Genomic DNA, 23,305 nt, shown 5'->3' on the forward strand with positions numbered 1-23,305 from the left:
CAATTGCTGCTTTGCGGAAGCACTCGAGATCAGTTACATCAAAGTAAGATCCTGATCTTTGCAAAGAGGCCTAAATTGCATGCCTGGAGTTTAAATGGCCAGAGTATTGAACAAGTGAAATCCTTTCCATATCTGGGCATGGTTTTCCACAGTTCTACCAAAGGCAGTGCACACCAACATTGGTGTTTATTCATTTAGTCGCTTCCGACTCTTCATGACTTCATGGACCAGCCCACGCCAGAGCTTCCTGTCGGTCGTCAACACCCCCAGCTCCCCCAGGGACGAGTCCGTCACCTCTAGAATATCATCCATCCATCTTGCCCTTGGTCGGCCCCTCTTCCTTTTGCCTTCCACTCTCCCTAGCATCAGGATCTTCTCCAGGGTGTCCTGTCTTCTCATTATGTGGCCAAAGTATTTCAGTTTTGCCTTTAATATCATTTCCTCAAGTGAGCGGTCTGGCTTTATTTCCTGGAGGATGGACTGGTTGGATCTTCTTGCAGTCCAAGGCACTCTCAGAATTTTCCTCCAACACCACAATTCAAAAGCATCGATCTTCCTTCTCTCAGCCTTCCTTATGGTCCAGCTCTCGCAGCCATATGTTACTACAGGGAACACCATTGCTTTAACTATGCGGACCTTTGTTGTCAGTGTGATGTCTCTGCTCTTAACTATTTTATCGAGATTTGTCATTGCTCTTCTCCCAAGGATTAAGCGTCTTCTGATTTCCTGACTGCAGTCAGCAACTGCAGTAATCTTCGCACCTAGAAATACAAAGTCTTTCACTGCTTCTACATTTTCTCCCTCGATTTGCTAGTTATCAATCAAGCTGGTTGCCATAATCTTGGTTTTTTTGAGGTTTAGCTGCAAGCCAGCTTTTGCACTTTCTTCTTTCATCTTCATCACAAGGCTCCTCAGTTCCTCTTCGTTTTCAGCCATCAAAGTGGTATAATCTGCATATCTGAGATTGTTAATGTTTCTTCCAGTGATTTTAACTCCAGCCTTGGATTCCTCAAGCCCAGCATGTCGCATGATGTGTTCTGTGTACAAGTTGAATAGGTAGGGTGAGAGTATACAGCCCTGCCGTACTCCTTTCCCAATCTTAAACCAGTCTGTTGTTCTGTGGCCTGTTCTTACTGTTGCTACTTGGTCGTTATACAGATTCTTCAGGACGCAGACAAGATGACTTGGTATCCCCATACCACTAAGAACTTGCCACAATTTGTTATGGTCCACACAGTCAAAGGCTTTAGAATAGTCAATAAAACAGAAATAGATGTTTTTCTGAAACTCCCTGGCCTTTTCCATTATCCATCGGATATTGGCAATTTGGTCCCTAGATCCTCTGCCTTTTCTAAACCCAGCTTGTGCATCTGGCAATTCTCGCTCCATGAATCGCTGAAGTCTACCTTGCAGGATCTTGAGCATTACCTTACTGGCATGTGAAATGAATGCCACTGTTCGATAGTTTGAACATTCTTTAGTGTTTCCCTTTTTTGGTATGGGGATATAAGTTGATCTTTTCCAGTCTGATGGCCATTCTTGTGTTTTCCAAATTTGCTGGCATATAGCATGCATTACTTTGACAGCATCATCTTGCAAGATTTTGAGCAGTTCAGCTGGGATGCCGTCATCTCCTGCTGCCTTGTTATTAGCAATGCTTCTTAAGGCCCATTCAACCTCACTCTTCAGGATGTCTGGCTCTAGCTCACTGACCACACCGTCAAAGCTATCCCCAATATTGTTATCCTTCCTATACAGGTCTTCTGTATATTCTTGCCACCTTTTCTTGATCTCTTCTTCTTCTGATCGGTCCTTGCCATCTTTGTTTTTGATCATACCCATTTTGGCCTGGAATTTACCTCCAATGTTTCTAATTTTCTGGAAGAGGTCTCTTGTCCTTCCTTTTCTATTATCTTCTTCCACTTCCACGCATTGCCTGTTTAAAAATAATTCCTTATCTCTTCTGGCTAACTTCTGGAATTTTGCATTTAATTGGGCATATCTCCCCCTATTGCTGTTGCCTTTTGCTTCCCTTCTTTCTTGGGCTACTTCTAGTGTCTCAGCAGACAGCCATTTTGCCTTCTTGGTTTTCTCTGTCTTTGGGATGTATTTTGTTGCCGCCTCCTGAACAATGTTGCCAACTTCTGTCCATAGTTCTTCCGGGACCCTATCTACTAAGTCCAGTCCCTTAAATTGATTCTTCACCTCCACTGCATATTCCTTAGGAATATTAGTGAGCTCATATCTAGCTGATCTGTGGGTCTTCCCTAATCTCTTTAGTCTGATCCTAAATTGTGCAATAAGAAGTTCGTGATCGGAACTACAGTCAGCTCCAGGTCTTGTTTTTACTGACTGTATAGATGTTTGCCACCTTTGGCTTCAAAGGATGTAGTCAATCTGATTTCGGTGTTGTCCATCTGGTGAAGTCCATGTATAAAGCCATCTCTTAGGTTGTCGGAAGAGGGTGTTTGTTATGCAGAGTGAGTTGTCTTGGCAAAATTCTATCAGCCTATGTCCTGCTTCGTTTTGTTCTCCCAGGCCATGCTTACCTGTAATTCCAGGTATCATTTGACTGCCCACCTTAGCATTCCAGTCTCCCGTGATGAAAATAACATCTCTTTTAGGTGTGTTGTCCAGTAGGTGCTGCAGATCCTCATAGAACTGCTCTACCTCAGCTTCTTCAGCATCTGTGGTTGGGGCGTATATTTGGATCACTGTGATGTTAGATGGCTTGCCCTGAATTCAAATTGAGATCATTCTATCGTTTTTTGGATTGTATCCAAGCACTGCTTTAGCCACTTTACGATTAATTATGAAGGGTACTCCATTTCTTCTGTGGTCCTCTTGTCCACAGTAGTAGATCTGGTGGTCATTTGATGTGAAGTGGCCCATTCCAGTCCATTTCAGTTCACTGACGCCCAAAATGTCTATCTTTAATCTTGACATCTCACCAATAACCACATCCAATTTGCTCTGGCTCATAGATCTTACATTCCAGGTTCCAATGGTGTGTTGATCCTTAGAACATTGGATTCGACATTCGCCACCAGCACTGTCAGCTGCTAGCCGTCCTTTCGGCTTTGAGCTAGCTGCGTCATCACGTCTGAGGCAAGTTGAACTCATCCTCTGTTCCTCCCCAGTAGCATTTTGACCATCTTCCGACCTGGGGGTCTCATCTTCCGATGGTATACCGACATATCTCTGGTTGTACTGATCCATTTAGTTTTCACGGCAAGAATACTGGGGTGGGTTGCCATTACCTTCCCCACGGATCGCATTTAGTCTGACCTCTCTGCCATGACCTTCCCATCTTGGGTGGCCCTTCACGGTTTAGCTCATGGCATCACTGAGGTGCTCAAGCTCCAGCACCACGACAAGGTAACGATCCTTTGCTGAAGAATCCCATGTATATCAAAAGCCTTTTCTGGGAATTCAAGGGCCTCTGGAAGATCTAGAACATAGTCTATAAAAGAGATGTCAGGATGGGGGGTGGGGGGAGATACAGTTGGGAATTGACAAAAAGTTGGGCTATTTCCTCAATCATCAGGCATGGATCTTCAGAGGACACAGGACTGTAGTATGGAAGAAAATGCTTAAGTGATTTTGTATTTATGCAACTCTATGCAGCTTAATGAAAGCAACCCTTTGTAGTTAGATAAATGAGACAGTGAAAGACAAATGTAACCAAAAATAGTAGTAATGGACAAAGGAAACTATATAGTGAATGCAGTAATTAAAAATTAATTTTGAAAGGTGCTCTGGAAAAAATAAAATATGAACAGGGTATGAAAACAGTATCTTACAGTGGCAGACATCAGTTTCTCTCATCAGAGAGAAGACTATGTATACTTGCTGCCATTACTTTAGGAAGTTGGAACGTTTAGCAGTGAGAATGTCAGCAATGGAACAGCTGCTGCTTTGGCTAAAAGGCCACTGCAGAAATATATCTGGGGTTTACAATAAATAGCATCTGATCAGTTCTTTTTCATTATGCTAAGCTTTTCTGATTAAAGTAAGACTCCAATGCATTGGTTTTATTTTCAAAGTTCTCAAAAATATTTTAATCTTCCACTTAAATTAGGTTTATTGTCAATATAAATGGGTCAGTGGGCACATTTTAAAATGTCTCTAATCTGAAGCAAAAATACTTGTGATTTGTCAGCTGATAACAGTGTAAAGACATCTAGCTGCTCTCTTGCAGATACTTACAGAGAAAGAAGTATGAAGGAAGAACACAAATGCAGCCACGTTAGAAAAAAACAAAGGCTTGTATATCAGTAATTATATGCAGAGAATGGAAACTTCTTGAAAGCACTGTCTGTTGGGACACTTCTTCAGGAACAGAAGTCAACACTTCTTTGTGATCTGAATCACTGCTACAAGATTATTGGTATTCAGAATTGATCTATTGGTCTTCTTGCATTGTTTCTTCCTTAGAATAATCCTAAATATTTGTAGCCTTTTAAGTCTTTGAAAATATATTTTAGTTTGAACTCCAGTTTGCACAACTGAGTGAGAATCTGAGTAATAATTTCTCAGATTAAAAAGTCAGAATAAACACTCCAGTGCATAAATCTTTTTTATGACTCCTCCCTTCAGTGATAATTTCCCACCTGGCCTTAACCAGGATAATAGAAAACAATGTCTTTATAAACTGCCCTTGTTTTGATATTTTTCCCCATGAAATGTGCTAGTTGGTCAGCCCTTTCATCTCCACTGCATCCTTTTTGGTGAGATAATCTAAAGAAGCAATAGAAAAGAAATACCACCTTAGATCACAATAAGTAAACTATTTGTAACTCTTTTTCATTTTTCATATCTAGGGGAGGTACAAATATGATTTACATAGCTGTTTATAAGAAAACCTGCTTTGTCATCAGAACAACAAATACATTTTTTATACTCCATAATAAATTTGTTAGGATCTTTAAGTTCCTGCACGACTTTTTGCTTGTTTTAAAATTTTATTTATTTATGTATATTTCATATTTCGTCACCACCCATCTCACTAAGAGCGACTCTAGGCAGTTTACAATAACATTAATATAAAATGCAGTGAAAACACAATAAAAATATTTGAAAAGATCAAGTGAAAAAGACACACCCTCGAACTGAGTTAAAGTTTCTTTCAAGTACACCTACAGAATGTACCCTGACTTGGGAAGAAAACATTGTGGAACTGCATGTACGGTAAATGTAAGAACAAGGAAATACAATCTTCAAACTGGCTATTTTGCATGCTATTGCACATTGCATTTACAGTGCCTTTCACTGTAAAATATTCGAAGAGAGTCCCCTCTTTTCCTTTGGCAAATAGGCTTCGATCTACCTTCGCTGACACACCCTTTGGTGGTGGATGTTGTCATAACAACCCATCGGGGGGGGGGGGATAGCAGCTTGGCCGACACTTGTGCTTTTAACTCAACAAGAGACTTGAACAGGTTGCACAAATCAACCCACAAGACGGCTGCCTCCCCAGAGAAAAGCATCAATCAGCTCAGAGAAGCCTCTTGTGGAAGGTGCCCTAGTACCAGCCGCCGCCGCCGCCGCCGCCTTCCTCAGACAAAGTGTTCGCTCTGCCTCGGCTAGCATCTAGTGAGGCCCGCAGGACAAGCCTTCTTTCCTCACCTCCCGCTCTTATCCTCCATCTCCAAGAGGGGGCGCTGCCGGCGGAGGCCTATTTGGGTCTCGTCCCGTCTCTTTTTCTCGTCTCCCTCTCTCTCTCTCTCTTCCAGCCTGCAGCCGGATTCGGGTCGGGCCTACCTGGTTTTGGGCAGCGTTGGGACGGGAAGCCTTTGGCTAAGTCGGTCGGTGGCCATGGAGATCGGCACCGAGATCAGCCGGAAGATTCGGGTGAGAGTCGCGGACCTCGGGGGCTGGGGGGTGGGGGCTGCAGGGGACGCGCCGCAAGGGGAAGGCGGGCGAAGGAAACTTGGAGCGGGATGAAGGGATGACCGCCCCTCACGTTCCTTTTTCTCGTGGGCCCCGACTCGCTTCCTTTCATTTTCCCCGCAACCATTGCGGGGAGGGGGGAATGGCAGGGCCGAAAGTTTCTTTGTCCAAAGCGGTTGCCGCGCGTTGGCTTCTTTTCGGGGGCTACTCCGAGATCCGAGCTTCACCTTCTCTCCTCCCCGTTTCATACCTAGAAATTGATGGCGCCATAAGCTGTTTGCTGTTACAAGGACCTGCAGGACTTGTAGAGTAGGAATCTGTTGAAAAATACCTACTTGTATGTCATTTTTCTGCAAGTATCCTAAAGCTGTAGCTATTACTCTATCTTGATACATATTCATCAGTTTTAATTTCATAACCTCCCTTCCCTATACAACTAGTCGGTGTCTTTCTCAATAAACGTGTTTATTCTCCCTCCCTGCCCAAATCTCTGGACGCTCCTGTAGGTAACTTTGGGCCAGTCATTCTCTCCCAGCTCAACCCACCTCACAAGTGGTTGTCAGGAGGGAACACTGTGTATGCCATTTCATTCTCCTAAATGAAAAGTACTATATAGTCTAATAAATGAATATGCATCTTCCAAGGAGACAGCACTTTTTGATTTGCCAGTTCACTCAAAGAGAAAGAAATAAAGTAAGTAGCATGCAGCACAGTCTTAAAGTCTGTTGACTCAAATGTTGTGAATATAATATGCACATTTTTGATCACTGTGCTCCAAACAACATGGTCTCAAATTGGGGGGGGGGGGGAACCTGCAGAAGAGGTGCTCCAGGTGATGAAAGGTCTGGAACAACTGCCCTAAAAAGAAACAGTATTTGGGACTTAAAAAAATAAAAATAAAGATGAGATATACTAGTCTTTTCTCAGTTAAGGAATAAAAAGATTTTCAAGCAATATGATCACATTTTTGGAGTTGTTCTGTTTATAACATTATTTTCAGGGCATTTTCCCCTTCTTTATTGATATGCTTAGTGATTTTGTGGTTGTGTGGATCCTTTAAAACTGCTGTTTTTATTTTTGTGTACAAAATTGCATTTTTATTGGTTTTTCATAATATTTAAGTACTAAAAGGCAGAGGTACACAAAATTATTTATGGTGCAATGAGAGTAATGAAGGAGAGTTTTTCTTTTTCTCATAATAGTAGTCTATGATATCATTCACAGCCTTGAATAATGAGCAGTTCTGAACGTATGAAAGTTCTGAACGTACCGCTTCACTTATCATGAAATGAAAATAAAGTAGCTGCTACAAGAAGCAGTGGCATCTGTAAATTTGGAGTTTTGAAAGAGAATACTGTGGTCAGATTTTTGGAGGAGAGGTAAAGATCCGTGGCCATTAGTCATGGTTGGGGCTATGTACCTTTAGTATCAGAAGCAATATGCCTGACAGTATCATTGGCTGAGGAGCACAAGCAGGTGGGTGTTGTCTTGCTTGCTGGCTTTTTCAAGGCATCTGATTGGCCATCCATTGTGAGAACAGAATGTTTGAGTAGATGGGTTTGTAGTCTGATTCAGCACAGTTCTTACAGCAGTAAATTAAATCTTGTGGAGCTCAAAGAGATTGACTCCAGCATTGGAAGGTGCTCTTTGCCATCAGCAGTTTGACTGGTCTTAATCAAGTCTTTCCCATCCCTTCCTAAATAATTTGTAGCTTTCTTCATATATTATTCCAGTGAACTTTTATTTGGTGTATAACTGGATCCCATCTCATAAATTCTTTCAAATGCATAGGCACAAAGGGTTGGGGAGAATGTGTTCTTTCCTTCCTTTGTGCCAGCTTTGCCTTTTTACTTTTAGACCTCCTTATATTGAGCAAGGAAGTCTAAAGAGGATCTGTACTCACATTTCCTTGAATGTGAATCCAGTTCTTCATTCTGCTGAAAACTGAGATGGCCATGTGTTCAAGCAAATGAAAGTGCAGTTCTTCAGGCTCCTGTACTCGACAGGAAGTTTGAAAATAAAAAAGCAGGGAGGACATAGGGCCTTGGTGCACTGCACAATCCCCTGTGTTCATATGCTTGTGATCCTCAGTCCTTGGAGGAGTGGGTGAAGACGACTGAAATTTGTGTGGGACTATAGCTGTTCCAGATAAATGAGCAACTGATAACAGTTTTCAAATTATTTTAATTTTTTAATTATGGATTGAAGTACATCTTATGATCGATAGGGCAGGTGAAATAATGAATTGTATTCATAAATGACCTACTCATTTAAAAACAAGTAGCACTTGTAGTATAATACTTTCAGAAGATTTTTTTTCTTCAAACTAGCACAAGTTTTTGAAACTAAAAACAAGTGTGAATGAAGTTTCTGTAACTACAAAATCAAAGACAGATGTCATTAATAATACATATTCTACTTTTTATGGGCAGGGATGTTCATAAAAGATTTGAATAGATAGCAAATGTCTAGAAAAATAGTTCTGCAAAGTAGTTTCTTTATTTTAAAAATATTTTGTAGATTAGAAATCCCCATGTATTCAGTACCTTGGAAAATAATTCTGTTGATACAAATGAATCTATGTAGAAAAATAGTGAATGGATACATTTCTAGTCAAAGTAAAGCTTTTCATTTTGTCACATGCCACAATTTCTGTCATAATGCTGTTGTGACATGAAAAGCTTTATTTCATTTTCTCAAATTACCTAGCATAATTTTCTCTTCTATGCAATTCCTAAAGGTACAGAAATCCTCTCAGCATGGTTACTATAGTAACCTGGAAAGCAGGCATCTTTGATTTTGATTAGCTTTGTTGTTAAAGAACAAGATAGTCCATGTAGTAAAACCAGATTTATTTGGTCAGAAATAGCATACTTTTTCTACGTTTATTTTATGCTTAAATAAATGTACCTTAAAATCTTGCTTCTATCAGCCAAATTAATTCTTACAAAGTTATCTTTTACTCAGCAAACCTATTGAGTATGAACAATTAAAATGTTATCTAACAATAACTTTGCATGAACAGATAGTTTAGGATATGTTGCTTAATCAACAAAGTGAATAGTTAACTCTTTACTTGCTTTGGCAGAAGTAACAATAACCTACCATTTCATCATGGTCCACAACTCCAAAAATGTTTACTTCAGTTCGGTCATACAGATCCCTCTGGTTTGCTTATAAAACAAATTATGAAAGCCATTTGCTTGAAATTAACTTTATATCAAAGAGCTAACTATTAGGATTGTGCAGTGCTTTGAACTTGATCTCTGAAAGGTGCTTCAGAGGATGTAGAAGCACAAGTGTAGCACCATTCTGCAGTACCTTAAAGCAACCAAGCTGCATCTTTTCCTGAGATAGCACAATATAGCAGATAAGTGCTATCTTTCTGCTCCTGCATGCTCTTAAGCATCATCTGGCAGTTGAATCTGAAGTGCTGAACAATCATCATAGAGAGCTAGATCTTGTAATTTTGTTTGATTTATTAATTTATTTAAAAGATTTATATGGCCACCCATATTATTTATTTATTATTATTTATTACTTGTCAAATTTGTCATTGCCCATTTCCTCCCAGCAGTGGGACTCTGGGCGGTTTGCACAATAATCAATAAAATAATAATATACAATAAAATTTCAATAGATAAAAATACAATATCTAAAAAACAGTTACAAGTAAACAATATAGATAAAAATAAAATCCAAATGGCAGATAATAACTCAGTCCTTGTGTGTGCCGAGCATTCTAAGGCACTAGCCATCCCCAAACATGATGACTCCCCTCCCCATCCCAAGCCAAGTGACAAAGCCACGTCTTCAAATTCTTCCAGAAGGCCAGGAGCGATGGGGCTAGCCTCACCTCTGGGGGCAAGATGTTCCAGAGGGTGGGAGCAACTGCAAAGAAGGCCCACCTGCTGGACCCTGCCAGACGGAATTCTCTTACCGACGGGGTCCACAACATGCCCTCTCTGCATGATCGGGTGGGATGGGCTGACATAACAGGGAAGAGGCGGTCCCTCAGGTAGCCTGGCCCCATGCCGTGTAGGGGTTTAAAGTTGATAACACCTTGAATTGGACCCGAAAACAAACTGGTACCCAGTGCAGCTCGCACAGCAAAGGTGTTACATGTGCCCTTCTAGGGGCACCAAAGATAGCCCGCGTGGCTGCATTCTGGACCAGCTGTAGCTTGCAGATATCCTTCAAGGGTAGCCCCATGTAGAGCACATTGCAGTAGTCTATATGGGAGATAACAAGGGCATGAGTGACCGTTCAGAGGGCTTCCCAATCCAGGAAGGGGCGTAACTGGTGCACAACATGAAGTTGCACAAAGGCCCTCCTGACCACGGCTGCCACCTGCTCTTTGAGCAGGAGCCGTGAGTCCAGGAGGATCCCCAGATTACGCACCGGGTTGTCTGGGGCAGTGGAACCCCATCCAGAACCAAGGATGACGAGATGACAAAGTCCCGGATACAGAAGAGCCATTCACCCACAGTCACTCCGTCTTACCATATTGTATAAACTAGACAACCCTGTGACCTGTTAGCAGTAGGAGTGATTTCTGACTTACTGTCACCTTCCCCAGGGGCTTTGCTTGTGGGAAGCTGGCAGGGAGTGTCGGAACTCATGATCATGTGACCATGGGGACACTGCAATGGCCGCAACTTTGCAAATAAAACTGGTCTGAACATTGTGGAAATTACAATTCCACAGGAGTAATGGGTCCCAGTTTTTTTTACGCATTCTGTAAGTTAGCAGATTTTAGGTACCTTGATTCAAAAATTGTTGCAATCTAAGGCACTGTTTGGGCTAACTTGAGGGTACAAACAGATAAACACAATGAGAGTTTTAGTAGTATACACTGTAGATAACGCTAGGCAGCTAACAAACAATACAAAAAATTTAAAATCTCTGTCATACCACCAAGCACCATAACAATCCCATCACAAAACCACATGTGGTAGGCTCACTTCCCCTCTTGATCCAGCATCTGGAGGAAAAGCCAGGTCTTAACAGCCTTCCATTATTAATACAGCCAATAGTATAAGAATTAGAGTAGCATCTGAAAGCATAATCTTGGGTAATTTTTCAAGCATTTAATTTAGGTAGCTGTGTACAATGTCCTGTTTTATGGATGGATTGTTTCTTTGTTAGGAAAAAAATAAGTAACAGTGCAATTCTTTGCACGATTTCTTTAAAGAAAGCCTACACACAGTCAGTTGAGATTTACTTTTATGTAAGGTGTGCAAGGAGCACAACCCATTTCTCATTTTTTAAATCGTATAATCCCATGCTGAAGTTGTGTTTTCAGAACAGTTATGGCATATATAATTAAGGTTGGAGGTTTTATTTCTCCCAGGAATGTGATCTAAATCCTTGGGTTATGTAGGATATATGCTTTTAGTATTGCAGATTTATGTTTACAAAAGCAGATTTTGCTTTGTCTTCTACATGAGATCCTAAGCAAGACTCAGAATGGTTAATTATAATGATGCAGAAGTGTACCTATTTACTTGGTGGTTAATCCCATTGGACAATGATTTCCGTCTAAGTATCCAGAATTTTCTAGAAGGGTACATAATACTACCCTTAGTATTCTTGATTTTAGTAGTTGCTTTTGGCTCTGTATTTGAAGTCAAGAGGGAATAATTATAGGTTAGCACCCCTTCTTCTGTGGATAAGTTGTTGTGCCCAGGTTCTGTATGTGGGCATAGAGTTGTTAGGCACAAAGTTAAGGCAGAATTCTATTTAACCTCACTCTCCTGTATGATAAAAAATGGACTGCCCTACACTGCAGAATCATTACTGAGAGATATTGAACAATCCAAGGATGAGATCTACACTTGTATTTAGTCAACTAAGTTTTATTTTGGATATTATTATTTATTAATGTTCCTTGTTGATAACTACGTAAAATCACTAATATAGCAAACGAGGCTCTCCCTCAGAGTATAGCTCTTCATAGATCAGAAGTTTTGTAGTCTTTCTTGGTGTTGGTTTGTTTCACTCTGTCTAGGATGTATACATTTGTTGCTTATATCATAAACTTTATCTCACTTGCAAAAGTGAGTCCCCTGATGGGAGGAGACAGGCAGGGACAAATTGGATAAATAAATAAAATAAATAAAAAATCTTTAGCTTGTAGACAGCAAATGATTCTGTTACCTGTTTTGGCAGCCTAGCATCAATTTTGTTTTTAATTTTTCCTTCTGACCCCATTTCTCAATGTATTTCCTATAGTTCTTGTTTTAAAGTCTGATTTATTAAAGTCTAATTGTGGTATAATTTAAATTGACTATTTTATAATTGGTTTTAATCTTGGTACAAAGCAGACACTTCTCCCTAAATTCTTCCTAGCTTTAAGGATGCTCAGAGCACAGATATACTATATCTCCAAGATGTTCCCTCAATTTATAAAATAATCTAGAAATAGTATGCAGTATTGCAGTCTGTGATCATGGGTCTCAATAAAAGCTGTCTTGTAATTAATGCCTTCCCTTGCTTCTATAATTTACTATATTAAGTTCCGGTCATTATAGGCGCTTAATTTATGTATCATGTTAAGCTAAATCCAAACAGACTGCATTATATTATAATATGTGTGAACTAGGTCAGTATTTATTTATTTATTTATTTTTCAAATTTCCATCACCGCCCATCTCCCCCAAAAGGGGACCCTGGGCAGTTTACAATAAAATCAGAATTAAAATATATAAATTACAATATAATAAACCAATAAATAAAGATAAAATAAATATAAAATCCAAGCGGTGAAGGTCTTATTCATTGGGGAGAGATCTATGGTACTAGCCACCCCCAAGAAGAACTGGTGCCACCCCCCCACCCTAAGTGAGGCGGCAGGACCAGGTTTTCAAGTTCTTCTGGAAGGCCGGGAGTGAATGGGCCCGTCTCACCTCCGGGGGCAGAATGTTCCAGAGGGCGGGTGCCACTGCAGAGAAGGCCCGCCTCCTGGATCCCGCCAGGTGGAATTCCCTTACTGGTGGGGTTCGTAGCATGCCCTCTCTGCATGACCAGGTGGGACGGGTCGATGTTAAGGGGATGAGGCAGTCCCTCAGGTAACCTGCCATGTAGGGCTTTAAAGGTCATAACCAACACCTTGAATTGGACCCAGAAGCAAACTGGTACCCAGTGCAGCTCGTGCATTAGTGGTGTCACACGTGCTATTCGTGGGGCACCAATAACTGCTTGCGCGGCCGCATTCTGAACCAGTTGAAGCTTCCGGATACTCTTCATGGGTAGCCCCATGTAGAGTGCATTGCAATAGTCTATATGGGAGATAGCAAGGGCATGAGTGACTGTTCAGAGGGCTTCTCGATCCAGGAAAGGGCATAACTGGCGCAGAACACGGAGTTGCACAAAGGCCCTTCTGGCCATGACTGCCACCTGCTCTTCGAGCAGGAGTCGTGAGTCCAGAAGAATCCCCAAATTACTCACCGGGTCTTTCTGGGGCAGTACAACCCCATTCAGAACTAAAGATGATAACTTCCCGGATACAGAGGAGCTGTATGTTCATTAGATCATCTTTATGCCAAAAAGGAAAAGATTCAGTTTAAATGCTATAGCTCCCATGTTGTATTTCAGCCTGTAAAAAAATCACCTCACCCTCACACGTACGTTGAGCCTCTCCTATGAATTCTTGTCCTGACTTGTCATCATCTATTAGGTTCCCTTGTTCTGAATTTTAGATAGGTTTTTCAAATCAAGAACCTGTTCTCTTATAACTGGCAGACAAACAGGATTGTGCATTTTTATAAAACAAATTGGAAGAACTTCAGACCTCAGATGAACAGAGTATGTCCTTGCTATTCATTAAAATAGCCTGATCTTTTCAGGCTTCAGTGCAAGTGTGGAAAAAAAAATGCCTGATTTAAGGAGTTTACTTGTTAAAGTTAATGCAACTTTACAACAGCTGCACCTTTTTTTCAGGCTTGCACTGAAGTATTTTAATGTATAGGAAAAAGATGCAAGGTCCAGAGCATTTCTGAAAAATTTTCAAAGCATGTACAACCCTATCATGTATATCGATATAATGCTTTATAAATTTTAAAAAATGTTTTGCTATTAATGTGATTCCTTTAAAAAAACATTTAACACTTATTTTGAAATGTTTGGAACAATTTCAGAATATTTATGGTTTGAAACTATGCATTCTTCATTTTTTTTCCTTTTTTGTCCTGTTCTTCATATAGAGTGCTATAAAGGGAAAGCTACAGGAACTGGGAGCATATGTTGGTAAGTTTGATAGTAGCTTTAGCTGTAAAAATAGAAACTATACAAAACATTGGTTTACATACTGTTTAGTTATTTGCATGGTTTGTATCCTTTGCCTCCCCCATCAATGTGTTTTCTAGGGCAGCTAACAAATAAATAATTATAAAAACAGAAAATAAATAAAGCAAACCGTATAAATTAGGTTAGCCGCATTCTTTTCAAGCAAATGGGAGGGTCAGACATAGAGCTGCTAACATTAGCAGTTCTAAAAAGCGTAGGAAAACAAAAAATGGAAGGCAGTCCAAAGTTTGAAGAGCTACTATTAAAAAGGTGTGGCACTTGAGAAAGGCCTCAGATAATGATCTTGTTGGACAGACAGATTGATGTGGAAAAAAGTAGTCCAACTAGTATTTGAAGACCAGGTTTTTCTTTATGCTCTCTGTGCATCACATTCATAGACTTATAATGAACTTGGGGAAAAAAGTTGATTAGCCTATTGGAAGGCTAAGCATTGTAAATGAGATAAAACTATAGTTGTTGCCTTAATGTTTAATATTTAGATTTATTTTCTGTTTTTTAAATCAGATGAAGAACTGCCAGATTATATTATGGTCATGGTGGCCAATAAGAAGAGCCAGGAACAGATGACAGAAGATCTCTCCCTTTTTCTAGGAAACAACACTGTGAGATTTACTGTATGGTATGTTTATCTTCCATCTGTTTCCATTTACTGAGATATGTGCTTAGTATAAGGCATGCAAATAATACAGCAGTACAGCATTGCAGAAAAATCATCCTTAAAGATGAAACGCCTTGTGGAGAAGGGAGGGGGGAAATATATTTTTTCCTAGCTTTTTTTCCTCTCTAGGAAAAAAATTGTTCTGTTGGAAAGACTTGGAAAATGGAAACTTTGTTGGTTATAGAATGTTTTCTTCTAGAAAAAGGAATAAATTTTTTAGGTTAAGAATTCTTACATTGAAATATTTTACTCCTCTCAAATTATCTTTGAAAACCGTGCACCAGAAATATTTTTTTCTGAACAGGGATATTATAATTTGCATGCTCAGGAGACAAATGACACTTGCAAAAACAAGATAAACTTCTCCCCCAGGGGCCCTATTATTTTCACTAGAGAAGAGACAGTCTCTACCTTTTTGACAGTGGGCTCTCTTCATTTCTGTGACATTGTTTATTTTCTAATTCCCATGCCAGTCTGAAAAGGATGCAGTGGAGTGGACAGCAACCTACTTATTCTCATGGGTTAGAAACAAAAAATCTAACAAGATAGGCAGAGCAAGTCTAATGATTTTGGAGTTTAAAGGATTTCTTCCTGTAAGTCTGTTTTAAGATGCACAGAGCAACACAAGATTATTGAAAAGAAGTATTGGATACTAATTTAAACATTATGTTTAAAATGGCCTTTCACAGTGCCTTTAGAAACTTTATTTAAAACAAAGAGTATGAATGTTTTGGGATGCTAGGAAGCATATTTGACCTTTGAGTGGTACACTTGGACCCATACTCCAGAAAGTAGGCAGGATCAGTAGAAAAAAAAACAGTGTCAGAACAAAGTTAGATTTGATTCCATTTAAACTTAAAATGTAATGAAATGTATTTGCAAATAATATGATTACTCCACTTACATTGAATAGTCCCCTTTTCCCATTTTATAATAAAAAACAGTTTGGTGACAGTTCTGTATGCTGCATTCAGGGCCTTCAGTAGCTGCACGTATCTCTGGGGTCTTGAGTTGGGTTGTTGTAATTTAAAACTTATTAAATGTTTTCTTATTTTTCAGGCTTCATGGTGTCCTAGACAAGCTTCGGTCTGTAACTACAGGTAAGTAAAGGCTATGTGACGTCTTTGAAATAACTCTTGGGAAAAGAATCTGTGTGCACGTGATTTCATATAAATTTTTGCCATTCTTTAAAAAGTATTTATTAATTTATCTAGAAGAAATTATAATGGTCTAGGCAAGAAGAGCTATAAAAATGTTATATAAAGTTGAAAATTGTGTCTTGTGCAGTGTGAATAAGAGGTATGTTTGTGTTGAATCCACAGTGGAAGACAATTTGCAGTTCTGCATAAATACCATCCTTAATTTTGAGGTGAAACCAATTATACTTCTTTTTTCAGAGCCCACAAACCTAAAATCTTCTGAATCCAACATTTTTGAGACCAGTCTGTCTTCTGGCAAAAGCACATCAGGTGGGAATGAGGAGAGGACTGGAGAAGAAATTCTACAGCCTCTTACAGTCTCAAGTTCTCGACCTGAAAGGACTGACTTCCGAGTTTCTACAAGTTCTCAGGAACAGAGAGCTGCTGCTCTTCGGTAAGATTTATTTATTATTTAATTTTTATCCCGCCTTTATTATTTTTTATAAATAACTCAAGGTGGCGAACAAACCTAATACTCCTTCCTCTCGCTTAGTTGTTAGGAGCTGATAATACATTGCACTTGAACTGTACATCAGGGCATTTCTGGTTGAGCTCTCAGCTACTTCATAAAATCACTAAGTCTTAACAGCTAATGTTACTTAGATTCCCTCAGGTATAATACCCCATATAACTAAAGCTTTGTGTTTATGTTCTCCCTTCTCCCCTTGTGTATTTTTTCCTCTGTTCTTATTTAGTGACAAACACTATTTTCTGTTGCAACCAATCCAGGAAACAGTGATTCATGCATACAGTAACTTGTGTATGCTTCAGGACTGCAAACATACTTTGAAATTAAAATTACAATCTTGAAAGCAGAAGGATGGCTTTCTCTGAAATTGGAGATAAGGAGGGAATCAAAAGAGTTGAAGCATGAGAGAAGAAACATTATGGGACATAGCAGCACATGAACAATCCGTAAATCATGGTTGGCTATTCAGCTTAAAATGAGGCGCACATCTGCATTGTGGGGATGTTGGTCTATGAAAAAGTGCTGATGGAAAGATTACTGAAATAATATGAGGCATGCAACTCAGTGTACACTTGCTTTTAGAGCTGGATTTCTTAACAATTAGGGACAGTTGGCATGTTTGACAGTTTGAGAATTCAAAAAGCTTGAGTGACAGTTTGGACACTCAAAAAGAAAGGCGGGGAATGTCATGGTAGGAGATGGTTGCCCATTCAGATTAGTGAAATTGCTCCTGAGCATTATCTCTGTTTTCCCAGGTGGTTCATTATTATTCCCCAGTTTACATGTGTCTAGTATATCTGGCTAAATGACCATATTTATGAACAAAGCATTTGGTTGAAGCCACTCATTTTTATTTTTTAAGAAAGCCAATTAAAGCCATTAACAACATTTGAAAAGATAGATAGATAGATAGATAGATAGATAGATAGATAGATAGATAGATAGATAGATAATAAGTGCTCCCCTCAATAATTACCTGAATGGGGGTGTTAAATTCACTAAAAATAATAGAACATACAGGGTAGATGGATAAAAGTGCAGATAGATAAATAAAGGCCTTTGACGATAAGTCTGAAGATTACCTGTTATTTGGCAGGAATGTTGCCTGGCAAATTTAACTCTTTCTGTAATGGCTAACAAGGGCGTCTCCCTTATTTTTATTTAAAAAAACCTCTTATTATTTTTATTTTATTTCCTTCCCTGTCCAGATACCTCTACCCCTTCTCTTCATCAAGTTTTGTTCTTCCCTGTCTTTCTCTTCCCAATGCAGCTATTAGTTATTAAATGATTTACTTTATAGGGAATTAATATTAATTAGTTATTAACTCAGTTAATATGAATTTTTTTTTGTCCTCGCCCTAGCCTATTCTTTTTGGGTTTGTGGTTTCTGATAGGTATATATACACAAATGTACATATTGGCATATGCATATATAAATACATCACATAAACACCTTCATTTGGAAGTTGATTTCAGGTGAAAACCTCAATGTAACAAAGAGAAGAACCTGGCCATTACATACAAGTAGTCTTGTTCAGTGACTGCCTCAGACAGGCAGACTATTTGCAATTACAACAGTGATGAAAAAGTAACTTTGCAACCAGTCCCCCTTTATGACCTTTACAGCATCTCTCTCTCTCTCAGTCATGTGTTCACCATTACAGTCAGTCAGTACGCATTGTCCTATGTAAAATCATAAGCACAGTTGCAGTCATGCGATTTTTAACTTAGCAACTGCTTCACTTAACCAAGCTGCCAGTCCCAATTGTGGTTGCTAAATGATCCCTACCTGTATTTATTTATTTCTACCCACTTTTCCTTTTGGGTAGAGTGATATTGTCTTAAATTCAGGATCATCTGCCTTTTACATTGGTGCAATACTTCATGTAAAGCCAGGATACGTAATCAGTGTTATACCGACTTCTTAGGTTAAGCACAGTAGGTTATCTTGAAAGCCCTAAAAATCTGGTGGGACTTGAACTTAATGACTGTGTGGAAATTTCTTTAAATTTCTTTTACCAAATTATCAAAAATTGACTACAAGAATAATCCATAGGTAGCAGTCTATTCTGCTAAAATTATACTATATAGTAGAATTTCTAGATGATGTTGGTGTGGTTATAAGGAATTGGTATCTGTTGCCTAAACTTTAGTGGCAATACTTAATCAGACAGCCCTTTCGAATAGAAAATTTTGGAAGAAATTGGGAAAATCACTCAGTAACCTTTCATAATGAATTATGGTACTGATTTATTATCCATATGTTCTAAGGCACATAAATTGATACAACATAAAATATTGATTCTGCCAGATATCATAAAGCACTGGAAAACTAATACTGTAGGTGCCTTTCATTGGATGTGACAAATAATCTGGCTGAAAAATTAAATGTTTTGAAAATCCTACAGTGTAGATTAAATATGCCTAACCCTGTCCAGCATTTATTAGGTATGCTAAGAGTGGTTCTCCTCAAAAATTATCTTTATCTGTACACCCGTTATGGATAGAAGTATTGAATAGGATAGTTGTCTTTTTTGTATTTCTCCTTAAAACTACAGTATGTACATATTCATGTTCATATATATGTATACTTCCAAGTATGAACTTTGTTTTTTTGTTTGCCTTGTTTTTCCCCTCACCTACCCCTCCAGCTTACTTTTTTTTACCTAGCTTGTTTAGTTTTAGTTTTTATCTTTTTTTTTTCAATTAAAAGAGAAATAAGAATATATTTGACCTGGTGGGTTCCAGGGAAGCATCAGAAAGCATTGTGTTAGTAATTGTACCCTTAGAATAAATTAAGCTCAGTAGGATCTGCTTCTATGTAAGAATGTGTTGTAAATAACATAGTTGTGAGAAGTAGTTGAAAATAATTGAAAAATGGAGAATCCCCCTAATATCAAGACAAATAAATGCCATTTGCAGAGTAGATTGTAGCCCTTTTATTCCATTTCAATAGCTAAAGTGAAGAAATGATGTACTGAGTTTGTAAATTATATTTGTGCATATTTTGTTACTGGATTTCTCATTTTCTTTATAGCAAAGATGTTTTTTAAAAGGCGTGAGACAAAGTTAATATCCCCTCTTCTCTGCAGGCAGCCAAGTCATGATGGTTCACCCTCCCTGTTAATGTCAACTGTAAAACCTTTACGGGAGCTTTCCCCCTTGGAAGCTGTGATTGACATTAAGCCTGAGCCAGACGATCTCATTGATGAAGATCTGAATTTTATACAGGAGAATCGGTTATCCCGGAAGAAGCCTCTTGTTACAGTGACCTACGGCTCTTCCCGCCCAACGGCTGAAATCTACCGTCCACCTGCTAGTCGAAGTACCGAAGGCGGTGTTCACTTGCAGAGGTTGCCACAGTCAAGCAACCTGCAGACTGGCAAGCAGCTTAATATACAGGGTGATAGGTCACAGGAAACCATCCAGCTCTGTGATCCAGATGCATTTGACAGCTTGTCCGAGAGTTACCAGCCCCCTTCAAAAGGGAACGCTGATAAAATTAGCAGTGAGGTAAGTATGTGAGTCCAAGCTATGCTAGTATTTAACATGTTCTCAACAAACAGAGGTCTCCATGGATACCTGAGGTCTCCTGTTCTAAACATAGTGATGTTGGTCAAATATATCTCATGACTGGCATGTAAAATTTGTGGCATCCAGGCTCTAGTTGCTTTATGGATTAGAGGTGAAAAGTGTTCGTGGGTTTGTGTTCTTAGTCTAAAAGAGGGCAAGTAGAAGTTGTAATTTAATTCTTCTGCCTATTGGCATAGTTGGGAGCAATGCTGTAAAACTCCAGCATGACAAGCTGTGCCCATTAACTAATACTAAATCAAGTGGTTTCAAACATTCTGCCATTAGGAAACACTTTCCATGGTAATACTCTTTAGCATTGTACAAGATGATGGAGTACAGCAGTCAAGGGAGGACAATTCTTAGAGAGCCAGTGAGGTATATGACTAGAGTTTTAGACCCTTGTTTGAGAGATCTGAGTTTAGTTCTTAATTTCTTTTACTACTTTTGTGCACTGCTACTTTCCACTACTGCTCTCAGTGGTTCAATTGTCCACATAGCCAAGAAGCCTTATGAGTCACTGTTTCTCAGCCTACCTCACAGGGTTGTTGTGAGGATAAAATGGGACTATGCACATCATATTGATGCTTTGGATGGGAGGTATAATGTCAAAAAAAAAAAAAAAGGCATAGCTGCCACTGTCCTATTTGAATGGAAAATGTGCTACTGAATACTTCCAGCTAGGTATGTGAAAAACATTCCAGGAAACTCGGGAACATTCCATTCATTCTCCAAGCCACATTGATCTGGCAGTTCCAGAAGAATCCCAGCAGTTTTCCAAAGAGATCTGATCTTGAAATGAATAACTTGGAAGGGAGAGAAGAAAGGGGGATGCTAGCTTAACCTCAGATGGCAAGGGCTCCAAAGCATAAGGATGTCCCCAAGAAGGCCTTTTCCTGGAATCTCAGAAGATGCACTGTGATAGTGGTAGGACTGAGAAAAGAGTTTCTCCTGATGATTTTAATGTTCAAGTGGGCTAATAACAAATGGCTTTATCATAGCCACAGAAACAAGCTAAAAGCCAGTGAAACTATAACTTGACTCCTGTGACCAGTGACTAGCCACACCATTCTGGGCTAATTGAAATGTCAAAATGCGTGTAGTGGTACAAATTGGGATATAACTAAAGCATGCATTGCCATCTCCAGAAACAGGTGTAGTTGGCACTCTAGTGTTAATTGTGGAAATGGCAGTCTTAACACAAATTTCATTGGCTATTGATCTATTCCAGCTTCAGATTTAAAGGTCAGGCCTTAGCCTTTGAATCTCGAAAGAGCATGGGCCTGACCTTTCTTAGAAGCTGTTCTACATATGAGCTGAATCTGTTGGCAATCTTCATCTAGTTTCTAAGGCATTTCCATCCACATAGACTGTGGAATTAAATACAGAGAACATGCATCAGCTTTGGGTTTGAAGCTTCTGTCTCAGTTTGTTTCATTTCGTGGGTATTTTAGTTAGGGTCTCCAAGATGATACTTGTGTTTGATATTGTCTACTGTGTATTTTATGGTTGCTATTGTTGCCATTTACAGTCTGTACTTGACCTTATTTTTCTGTCATATATTTTCATCTTTGTACATCAGTTTGAAAGACTGAGAAACAAATCTGAAAATTAATAAAAGATATTCCTCTCTTGTCCCCCTTGCCTCTCCCTTTCTAATGTTTCTTCCTCTGTCAAATTTAGATGGTAAGCCTTTTAGACCTTTTATAAAAGTCATCCTGCACATAGTGTCATACTCTCAGCTGGTTCCCATTGGGGTAGTCCATGATGGGACTGCAAGTGCTCCCTAATTCAAGTCCCCTCCCCACAAAATTTAAGTGACTAAATCACGTTAGAGTGAATTTTTTTATTTTTCTCACTTAAAATCCTGTGGGGTTTTGCCATTCTTGAAATGTCACAAGATTTCAATCATTTTTAAAGTAATTTTTAAGTGTGGGGGTCCTTCAGAGGCTGTATGAAGGAGGGTCATGTGTCCCATGGTATCCCCAAACATTGCATTGTTGACATCTATCTTATGTGGAGATCCTCAAGAAGTTTTATGACAGTGTAGTCTCCCCATAAAGAAAAAAGTTGGGAATTGCTGATTTATTCTGCGCAGAACTGCTTGTGAGTCTATTTACAATGTCATCTGCCAGATTATTGTCAGTCTCACTTGTTATAGATGGGGCAATATGTTTTTTAAGAATCAGGTTTTATTGTTGTAGGAATGGAATTCTAGCACAAAATTGAAAGAGCAGCACTTTGTTCATAAAAGATATGGTTCCTGTATTTTTCAAAGCAAATTTCCTTAACAGCTGTTTACCAAAGCAAGTTAACCTTATGTTCGTTTGGTCTGTCAGGATGATAATTACTGCTGCCTTTCCTCCATTAAGGATGTACTGTAACTAATGACTTCTGTACCTGCCTGATGTATGACCAGATGTCATCATGTTCTCAAGTTTTTAGGAGTCGTTGACCCTTCCTTCCTTCCTTCCTTCCTTCCTTCCTTCCTTCCTTCCTTCCTTCCTTCCTTCCTTCCTTCCTTCCTTCCTTCCTTCCTTTCTTTCTTTCTTTCTTTCTTTCTTTCTTTCTTTCTTTCTTTCTTTCTTTCTTTCTTCAATTTATATAGCTACCTATCTCAAATCAGTGACTCTGGGTGGCTAACAATCATAAAAAAACAGTCAAACTAAACAATACAAAAAAATTAAACATAAATAAGCCAAGAGATATTAAAATCCATCAGTATCAGCACAACCATGAAACAGGGCCCTTTGCACACTCAGGGCCCCAGGCCCAGGCACATAACCAGGTTTTCAAGGCCTTCCGAAAAGCCAAAAGGATTGGGGCCATCCTAACCTCAGGAGGGAGGATGTTCCAGAGGGCAGGAGCCACGGCACACAATGGACAAATAATTGGTAGCGATATTAGTAGAGCTTTTTAAGATAACTGAATATAACATTTTTCACACTAAATAGATTGATTCTGAATTTGAGGATTCTACAAGTTAGATTTCTTCAGAAAAGAACATTTCTGGCCCTTTGCTTTGTTAATATATAAACATAAATGAAATATGCTGGAGGGAAGACTTTCTGTATACCATGTGGGATTCCAGTTTAAAAGCTTGATAGGTAGGCTGCCTTTCATAATTCATTCACAAAAGCACATAAATGATCTTTTGCTAACTGTTGCCTTTCATAATCCATCTTCCCCTACTGTAACTTGTACAGACAG

The 23,305-nt window shown here is 39.2% G+C and overlaps 1 protein-coding gene across 3 annotated transcripts in view; it reads left to right on the forward strand.

The window, feature by feature from the left end:
* Positions 1-5,714: 5,714 nt before the first annotated feature.
* ZC3H14 (zinc finger CCCH-type containing 14) overlaps positions 5,715-23,305 on the forward strand; it is a 35,389-nt gene continuing 17,798 nt past the window's right edge. For all 3 annotated transcript variants that reach the window (XM_063290197.1, XM_063290199.1, XM_063290200.1), the window contains exons 1-6: positions 5,715-5,853; positions 14,097-14,139; positions 14,704-14,818; positions 15,917-15,957; positions 16,255-16,450; positions 19,618-20,038. In XM_063290197.1, the coding sequence (XP_063146267.1) occupies positions 5,818-5,853; positions 14,097-14,139; positions 14,704-14,818; positions 15,917-15,957; positions 16,255-16,450; positions 19,618-20,038 (852 nt within the window). In that variant the 5' untranslated portion in view covers positions 5,715-5,817. The remainder of the gene's footprint in view (positions 5,854-14,096; positions 14,140-14,703; positions 14,819-15,916; positions 15,958-16,254; positions 16,451-19,617; positions 20,039-23,305) is intronic.

This window comes from Candoia aspera, chromosome 1, assembly GCF_035149785.1.
Source record: "Candoia aspera isolate rCanAsp1 chromosome 1, rCanAsp1.hap2, whole genome shotgun sequence".
NCBI classification, from domain to species: domain Eukaryota; kingdom Metazoa; phylum Chordata; class Lepidosauria; order Squamata; family Boidae; genus Candoia; species Candoia aspera.